This window comes from Myripristis murdjan, chromosome 4 (assembly GCF_902150065.1).
Source record: "Myripristis murdjan chromosome 4, fMyrMur1.1, whole genome shotgun sequence".
NCBI classification, from domain to species: Eukaryota; Metazoa; Chordata; class Actinopteri; order Holocentriformes; family Holocentridae; genus Myripristis; species Myripristis murdjan.
In genome coordinates this window covers 12,982,487-12,992,138 of record NC_043983.1, presented here as the reverse complement: position 1 = coordinate 12,992,138, position 9,652 = coordinate 12,982,487, and the positions used below count along the sequence as shown (strand labels likewise).

The 9,652-nt window shown below is 43.2% G+C and overlaps 1 protein-coding gene across 1 annotated transcript; it reads right to left on the bottom strand.

Moving 5' to 3' along the window:
- Positions 1–4,610: 4,610 nt before the first annotated feature.
- LOC115358124 (general transcription factor II-I repeat domain-containing protein 2-like) lies at positions 4,611–9,652 on the bottom strand. The gene is made up of 2 exons (XM_030049966.1): positions 8,832–9,652; positions 4,611–4,621 (listed from the first exon to the last, which is right to left on the bottom strand). The coding sequence occupies exon 1, from the start codon at positions 9,550–9,552 to the stop codon at positions 8,839–8,841; it is 714 nt and encodes a 237-aa protein (XP_029905826.1). The 5' UTR covers positions 9,553–9,652; the 3' UTR covers positions 4,611–4,621; positions 8,832–8,838.

Here is a 9,652-nt window from a genome sequence, read left to right as displayed (position 1 = left end):
TTTTTTCACCACAGTTGAGTTCAGCTATGTGTATGCTAGTGCGTGTGTGTGTGTGTGTGTGTGTGTGTGTGCGTGTAGTGGTAGTGGTGGGGGGTCATAGCTGGTCACTTAATCCCAGAAGGAGTCACTGTGACTAACAGAGCTTCCATCTGACAGGCACCCATCTGGTGGACTAACTGGATCAACGCCTTGAGAAGTATGGGAGCAAACAAACGGGGACAAAAATGAGACAGGATGATTTTATAATCTCTTTGATGCTTTGGCTGTGTATCTAGGCATATGCGCGCGCGCTTGTGTGTGTATTAGTGTGCGTGCTTGTGTGTGCGTTTTGTAAGAAAGATATCAATAAAGACAGAAACAACCAAGAGGGAGAATCACGGCTGCGGATACATCTCAGCGTCGTCACGCCTGCTGTAATTGCTGTATCGATCCAGCGTGAACAGTGGTGGGTGGGCTGGTTAGTGTGAATGCGCAAGACAAGATTTGACAAGATTTAAGTACAATTACTTTACACCATCCCACATGAATTTAGAGAATCATAATGACAGTCCTACATGATGGATTTTCTCAAAGGCGTCTCGCTGTGCGCTGATTTAAAAAACAACTGGGGCAGCAATTTCCTTTCAGTTATTTTGAATAGTCTTGTAGCATTCAGTCATGCAAAAACCTGCAGCACTAAGAGGGAGCAGTAACGCACAGAGCGTCCTCCACAGACTTGCTCTTCATACATACATACATACACTCTGGAGCCCAAGGTACTAGCCACCGTGCCTTTAAACTCTTAAACCTTGACATGACACTTGTGTACGGGGTGTCGAAACCATTTTTTCCTTTGACTCTCCTCTCAAGCCACATTTAAATTCTATGCAGTGACAAGCAGGCGGCCAAGGGGACCTTGATGTGCCCAGAACAAGTTTAACATTTGCCACCGTATAAAGTGGCTTTGGAGCCCGGCAAATGAGAAGTCTCAGACGTTTGAAAATTGCCTGGCCACCCTCCCTGCGCAGAAAAAGCTTTCTGTCACCTCATTTTTCATGAGAATCTCTCGCTTGCTCTCGCTCACTCTATCTCTCTCTCCTTTTCTGCTATCTCTTCCCTCCTTTACCTACCTCATCCCGTCTTTCTTTCTCTCCCTCTCGCTCCCTATTCTTAACATGTAGGATGACCGCTCCTCGCTTGCTACAGAGAGGGAGTGAGGTAATATGTTTTACAGAAAAGAAATGGGTGATATTCCTCCTCTAGCCAAGTCCTTAACAGGCTGTGTTGGCTGGTGGCCGGGTGTGTAGTGTGAATGGAGGAGAAGGCACATAAGACCTGGGCGGCTTTCAGCTGTAAGTAATAGGTTTCTGTATAGTTCTGGGCAGCCCTGAAGCTTATTCCCATTCTGCACCATCAATGTTCTCAGCATTTTCAATCCTGTTTTATAAGGTTGGAGATGTCCGGCCTGGTCTGCACAGTGCAATACACCTCCCTCTCGCCCTCAACGCAACACTGCAACCTCCCCATCTCACCCACCCATCTCTCTTTCCTCTCTCTATGCTTGTTCACCAGCTTTCTTCTGTGTACAGAGTAAAAAGCCTGTAAAAATGTCCTGAGTTACTCTGGGAGCAGGGGGGAGCTATTAAGGCCCCGAGTCGTCCATCTGAATTTGAACAAAGATGCACAACTTGTAAATTGTCTAAATGATCGCATGATTGAATATTGTCTCCACATTTTGCAGACCACATTGTTTTTTTGGGCCTTTGCTCTTTCATATCATCGTCAATCCAAGTCAGCAACCTGAGTTCAAAAACATGAGTGAGCCTTTTCACAGAACTAACACACACAGCTGCAGTTAACATTAACAATGTGTAATTCAGATGTGCCAAGTGCCGATGATGAGCCAGTGACAGACGTCAGAAATAGATAATTGTCCATTTCAGCTTAAATTTGTTTGGTGAGAGCAGCACTCAGCATCAAGATTCGTGTTAACGCGGAGAATGAAAGGGGTGGCAGCAGAGAGTTGATGGGGAAAATCGTTTGACTCTCCAGATTAAGGCTGTTTTTCAGACACCTGGCCTGGGGAAATTGCAGAGCCAACATTAGCAGTAGTTGGCAATCAGCTTGACTTGACAGGAATGAAAAAACTGACACAAGTCATTGACTACAACAATGGGAAAAAAAAAAAAAAAAAAAAAAAAACTTAAAAAATAGTAGATGCTTCCCTGTTTTGCGCTCTCAAAATATTCCACTGTCACACAGAAATCAAACAAGCACACACACAAAAAAGAAGAAATAAATCCAGAAAAACCTGAAAACTCAGAATGAAGCACATCACCCTCAACAGATCATGTACAAAACAGACAAAATGAACAGACCCAGACCCAACTGGAAGATAATGGAAACTAACCAAGCCAGAAAAAAAGGAAATACAGTGTTGTTCATCAAAATATTTTGCTGTTAGTTTCATGTTATTGCAACATTTAAAAAAAATTAACAGTGTTTACGTAATTAAGTTCAAATATTTAAAAATATGAAATAGGGCCCCCTACTGGTCAGTTGCTCCTGATTCGTTTCTGAAAACAGAATCACAGCGGAATAATGTAAAACAGAACAAGGTATTTTGTTGTTTTCTAATGTATATTGTCCTTTTTTATTTGTGTATTTGTATATTTGCATTTGCATATTGTTATGTATGTTTGTGTTTTTTGTTACCCGTCAAGGGATTACGGATGTAAATTAGCCCTCTTGCTAACTTTGCCATGTTTACATCTTGTACTTTATAGCGATGTTCATTAATGTGCTCTGTCCCTATCAAATAAACAAAATAAATCATTAGCACAGGAAAACATCTAAAAAGGCTCACACGGAGCAACATGAACACCAAATAGAACTGCTCAATGCGGTGCATCCTCCCCAAACACATCCGACCACATAAGTGTGTGCGTGTGTGTGTGTGTGTGTGTGTGTGTGTGTGTGTGTGAGTGTTTGTGTGGGTGCTTGTGTGCATAGCTGTGCAGTGAGACACTTCACTGTAATTGACAGGGCTTTTCAGCACCATAGTGATAACACTAGAACAAATACAGCCTTGTTCCTGCCATAAGTCTTTATTGTCTTTTTTGTTTGTTTTTTGTTCTTCTCTCCATCCCTCTGTGCCCATGCTCGTGATTAATTGCACCTTTTCATGTGGGCATGAGTAGCTCGTCGCTCGCGTACAACAGAGCATATGCTGACAGACACACAGCCAGTAATGACTGGCATGTGGGTGTCTGTGGGCTCGACACTCCTACAAGCATCTACTGTTGGCATGTCATTCAAACTCCATTCAGACTCTCATAAGTGCACAGGTACATTTGCATTCCCATATGTATGTGTGCATTGCATATTGGATTTTCATCATATCGCAGGCTTCATTATCATGCAGAGCTGTTGAAATGCAAATGGTCCTCCTTCATAACCTGCATCTTCTTCAGCACGGAAAACATTATTGCTTTATTGTTCGGTGTGTGTGTATGAGTATGTGTGTGTGTGTGTGTGCGTGCGTAGTAGGAGATGGAATGAAACTGTCTCCGGTGTGCACTATGTGTATAAGCCCATATGGTGGGCTGTTCATCTGATGGCGATTTTTGTTTTTGGGAGCCCTGCCATATTCTCTCACACAAGTCTACCGGCTCTCGTTCTCTTCCACGTGCACACACACACACACACACACACACACACACACACACACACATAGTGCAGTGGAAGCCCAGTGAAGCATCTGGGGAAATTTATGGCTGCTTAAGATTCAAGCCCCCCCACACACCACACCCCCCTCCCAGCCCGCCGCCCATCCGCTCAGGCTTGGCATTTGAGTGGAACTGAAATAATCTTCGGCTTGCCACCCTCATTCTTTCTGTCCCTCCTTCTCTGTCTCCATCGCCATCACTTTAAGTTTTTTTTTTTTGCAGTTTTCTCAATGGGTAGGAGCTGTATGTGGTGTTATTTTTTTAAGTGCCCGCATTTTTATTAAAGGACATCAAAAGTCAAAGTCTTTTTTCTCTCTCTCTCCCTCTCTCTCATCAACTCCGGCTTTCTCTCCCTCTTTCACTTCCTCCACACTTTCTCTCCTCTTGCTCTCTCCCTCTCTCTCTCTTCTTCTCTCTCTCTTTCTCTCCCCCTCTCTCTCTCGATGAATGCTAGTTGAGGAGCTCAATGGGTTGGGTTGTCAGTGACTCATCTGAATAGTCTGCCTCGCACACTGTGTTCTGTTCTGGCCATGAGAACGCTCCCTTTCCTCTCCTCGCTGAAGAACCATGGCACCCTGCTGTTTTTCCCCCTCCTCATACAGCTTTTATAAGCCGGCGTGTTTTCATCTGCTTGCTGCCATTGTTTTCATCTACTTGCATTTTTAACTCCCATGCAGGCAACAAAAGAAGTCACCCAGGGATGACGCATTCAAGACAGGTGCAAACACACAGGTGCCCGTGTTTTTCCAGAAAATGCGAGCGCCAAAGACATTTATGTACAAGACAATATGACGGGGCCTCGGTGAGACCTCGGTAATATCATCCAGGAAAGAAAGCAGTCTTTTGTCTCTCGAAGGGGAGCCTCATTTTTCACTCCAGGAGACTTATACACAGACATTGATAGGACCAGCTCCCTCTTTGGAAACAACATTAGCGTGTGTGAGTGTGTGTGTGTGTGTGTGTGTGTGTGTGTGTGTGTGTAAGTGTGTGTGGGCTGCATGAACAATAGCAGTGTGTGGTGATGGAGTGACAGACAGGTAGCCTGAGTGATTAATGAGCCTTGTTAATAATGCACCGTGATACAGAAAGAGAGAGCGGACAATTTGGAAAGAGGGGAAGAAAGAAAGACAGAAAGAAAAGGAAACAAAGAAACAAACAAAGAACAAAAAAGGAGACAAGCTGAGAGAACAGACCAAAGAGAAACAGCAGAACAAAGAGACGTGCGAGAGAAAGGACAGAAACTTTAAGCAGACGGCGAGAGAGAGAGAGAGAGAAAGAGATAGCGTCAGGTATAAGATGGGATTAAGATGGGATGACAGGTGGAGAGGATGAGTCATTCTCCATGAAGGGCCAAGGTGGGCTCCTGCCTGATCGGGGCTGATGGAGGCAGCCCTGTAAAGGTCCTTGACACGGGCAGAAAACATAATATGACAGCTTGGCTCTGTACATTTCTCAGTCTATTTCTGTCTGTGTGTCTGTCTGCGTCTGTCTGGCTGTCTCGAGATCTATCTGTCTGTCACATCTCTCGGTGACAGGCTGGATAGGGAACAGTGCACTGGTCTGACATCTTGAGATCTCAGCTGGATCTTTCAGCCTGCCATCACACACACACACGCACACACACACACACACGCCCCGCAGAAGTGATCATGCTGCCTCTCAGTATGAGATCACTCCGCTTGAGTTAGTGGAGTTACTTCATCAGGCAGCACTAAGGGGCTGAAGTCTGTAAACAGCTTGAATAAAACTTCTGTAATGTTGCAGTGAGTGCGCACATGGAATGCAAATGGGGATGCTAAACACTGTAATGGCATACAGACCTTTTGTAACATCAGGTCTAGTGTGAGTGAGCTGAAGTTTTGAAAGGACACTCACAGCATGTCGCCTGTCCCCTGCCTGCTTGAACACACACACACACACACACACACACACACACACAAATAGTGCTCTCTCCTAGGCCTCCAGGAGCAGCATGAGTCCTGTTGTGGAGATACAATTAAGAGATAGCCTTGTGAGTCCTTTCATTGCGATGGCAAAGAGGGATGGGAGGGCGCACAACTGGCAACACAGAGGTCAAAGGCATGAAAAGGAACAACTGCTGTGCTTCAGGAAAAAGAAAAAAACGTGAGGAGAGGGAGATGAGAGGGAAGAGAAAGGAGGTCAAGAGAGATGATAAAAAGATAAGAAAGAAAAACAAGAAAAGCTCCTGCTGTTGCACACATACGTCACTCTGGATAAGCGTGTCAGCTACGGTAAATGGCTAAATATAAAATGTAAGGGAAGGGAGAAGAAAGCGATGGGCAAAAGAGAGGGAGCGATCAATAGCCAAGAAAGTGTGTCAGAGAGAGCGGGAGGGAGGGAGCGAGGAGGAAATAATAGAGAGGTTTTAAAAGAAGAGAGAAATAGAATATAATAGCAAGGTCACCACAAATGTAGCTCTGACCCGCGCAACACACATAAGTGGCGCTATTGATGAGCCGGAGAGAGAAAGAGACAGACAGACAGACTATTGATCAGTTATTAAACTCTCTTTTTGTGTCAAGACGGCACAGATTCAACCACGGCCAAAAGCGAAATGATTCAATAGGGCACTCACAGCAAAATGTCATATCATATAAGCTGTTGAGATCACACTCAAATAATGATAAATATTGTATGTGAGGTAAACATAAAAAATATAGAGTATTTAATTAATTAAAATTATGTTAAAAACGTGACAATATACACTCATGTTGCTTTGTAATCCCAGTTGTTTTAATGTGAATAATTGCAATAATAACAGAGTTTACTGCAGCAATTTGATGATATAGTGTTGGTGTTGAATAAATAAAGAGACTGTCCAGCTAATATGATATTGCATTTATATTAATAATCACAGTAGATTCAAGGCCTGTGCTTGTGCTACACTGCCCGTTTGCTGGTGTATACACACACTTGGCATGGATGGGTTTACAGTCCTATCTTCCTGGGTTTATTTGTTTGTTTGTCTTTATGATTGTTTGTGTCATCGCATATATTTTACGAGAAGGAGTTTTACAAGCCATGGCACCGGCCTTTATATTCTGCACTTTACTGTTGCCTCCACACTTAGTTTCCAGTATGTGTGGCAGTCAGAATTTGGCTGCAATCTGAATAAAAACAGACGAAAATAGCATCAGGGACTCTTTGGCTTGAGTTTATGAAAAAAAAAAACACAGATGGAGAGTACAATCATCACATTATGAATATAGTTTGGGTTGCTACACTGCTGTGTCCATTTCTAGAGATGTAGAGATCTATCAGACAATATCTATGGCAATATGGATAGAATATGTTCTTCTGTGAACTAATTCTGCATGATTGTGACATTACCAGGCATTGCACAGCTTTCCTCTTTTCCACTTTTCAGTAACTGAAATAAGTCAAAACATGAAAATGAGGACATAGAGTGGTGTAGCGTTTAGACGGACCAGTAACTAGACGGTCACAGGATCAATCGCTGTAACAGTCACTTGTACAGAAAATGTAAGATGCAGTGGGTAACACGATGAAAATCAATCTCCGTGACAATACATTTGTCAAAGCAGAGAGGACAAGATGTGGAAAGGAAAGAATGCTTTTGGAAAATTTTCTCTTTTTTTCAGAAAGCATTCTCCAAACTAATTCTATTCCAAACACAGTTCAACATTGTCATTTGGTGTGTACTGAGCTGTTAACAGGTACGCCGTGAATCTGGACCTGTAACGGCTAATGTGTGTGAATCCACTGACAGATCAGTTTGCATTCAGGCTGTTAGAGTCCCTGGCGCAGCAGAGTTGTTTGGTATGAGGTCAGTGTGTTTGTCCTTGCCTGTACCTTTCAGTCAGAGGGAGCAGCGCCGCTGTAACTGACACCAGTTATCTGTCTACTGCAGGGTTCCCCAATTAGTTTTCCTTGGGGGCCAAATTATGTCAAGGATACCAAGTCAAGGGCCAAATTTTCCATTTCTTTTTTTTCTCCATTGGACCAGCAACCGTTGTTTGTTATGTGCAGAAAATGTTGCTTCTAGCATTATTATCAGTGATATTACTTGTATAGTAGCAGTAGCACTCTCATTAATCATAGCCTGTGCTGTGGGTCACACAAGATAAAAAAAAAAAAACAAATAAAACACAGTCTTAAAGCAAAGTAGGTCTGACATCAACAATTTAATTGCTTAAATACCTCTGGACAATACTCTGTTCAACATAGGAACCAGTGGGCAACAACTGCTCATCAACCGCTCATCAGCACATAGTGCAAAACAGAAAAAGGTTATTCTGATGCAAAGATAACTGTCACCTTTTCAACACAGACCTGAAATATTTTTGTATACCAACATCACTAATACTGACTGTTAAGCAGTGAACTCATCTGCAAAATGTCCAAACAGCTTTACACAGAGACAGCTGTCAGCAGCATTTCTACAACCATGTCCACCTGAAGGGAACAAGTGATACTGTGTGCCAACAGTCAGGGTGGAGGACATCAGTCAGGGTGGAGGACATCAGTCAGGGTGGAGGACATCAGAACCAGCAAACCCATTCACACTCACACATACTCACTCACTCTCTCTCACTCTCTCTCTCTCTCTCTCTGTGAGCACGTTTACATGCACACCTTATTCTCACTCACTCACTCACTCACACACACTCACTCACACTCACACACACACACACACACACACACACACACACACACACTCTCTCTCTCTCACTGAGGGAAACAGAAAGAAAGACAGAGAGATTTTCAGTTTGTCTCTTTCAAAATATGATACAACAATAACACAAGTTTTGCACCTTTAAAATATGTGTTTACCAACTATCAGGCTGTAAACACCAAATAGTATTATTTGCTTTTCTTGTAGAAAACAATATAATTTGCTTTTAATTTTGTATTGTTTTATCTTTCATTTTTTAAGTTATTCAATTATTTTATTGTAGTATAAATTTTTACCAACTAGTTTGTTGTTGTTGATAGCACTGCCTTATCCACTGTTTGTTCACTTCATTCATTTACTGTTTTTGATTGAGTGATGTAGCAAAGTGCCTTAAATGAAATAAATGTTGTTGTAATTATTATTGCACCACAATAAGCTACAAATGCACCAAAATAAATGATGTTCACTCACCAATCAATGAGAGAAGTGAGAGCGGCGGGACGAGGCAATCTTTCTGATGTCAGGCTTGTACTCTGTTGTGGCAATCCTGAGGCACTGTCCTAGATGTGTATTGGAGAGTCTGTTTCTGTCCTGGCTCTTGATAGCGTTCATTGAAGAAAATGAGGACTCACATATGTATGTGGAGGGGAACATGGTGAGTAGGAGCACTGCAAAAGCTCTGGTGTTTTGGAATCGAGGTTGGGGAACCACGTTGATCCAAAAGTCACTCACCCCGACATCCTTGTGTTGTGCTTTGAGCAAATCCGTTGCTGCCATCTCCAAGACCTCCATCTGAAGAGCTGCCTCATCTAGAGAAGGCACCAGTCTTTTGGCTTCCGCAGTCCACTCGCCATCAGCCGAAACAGAGAACGGCTGTCTCAGGAAGAGGAGGATGTCACATGAGAGTTTAGGGGAGCTTTCAAATCGTTCCCTGAAGTTTTCTGCCAGGCTCAACACAAAATCCCTCATTGCTGGATCTTCCTGCATTTCGTTCTTCTCACAATGCTCCCGTAGACGTGGAAAGTGCAACTTTCTTCCCTGAATGTCTTTCTCCAGCAGGGTCAGCTTTGACCGGAAAGCATCAACCGCCTCGTACATGTCAGCAACAGTGTGGTTCTTGCCTTGTAGTTGCAGGTTAAGGTGATTTAGATGAGACATGATGTCGCACAAAAAAATCACATCTGCCATCACCTTGTTGTCACTTAAAAAGCTGTGAAAGTCTTGTGCTTTTTTGCTCTGGAGGCTGGATAAAAATGACAGAAGCTCATCACGCAGGTCGCACACCCTC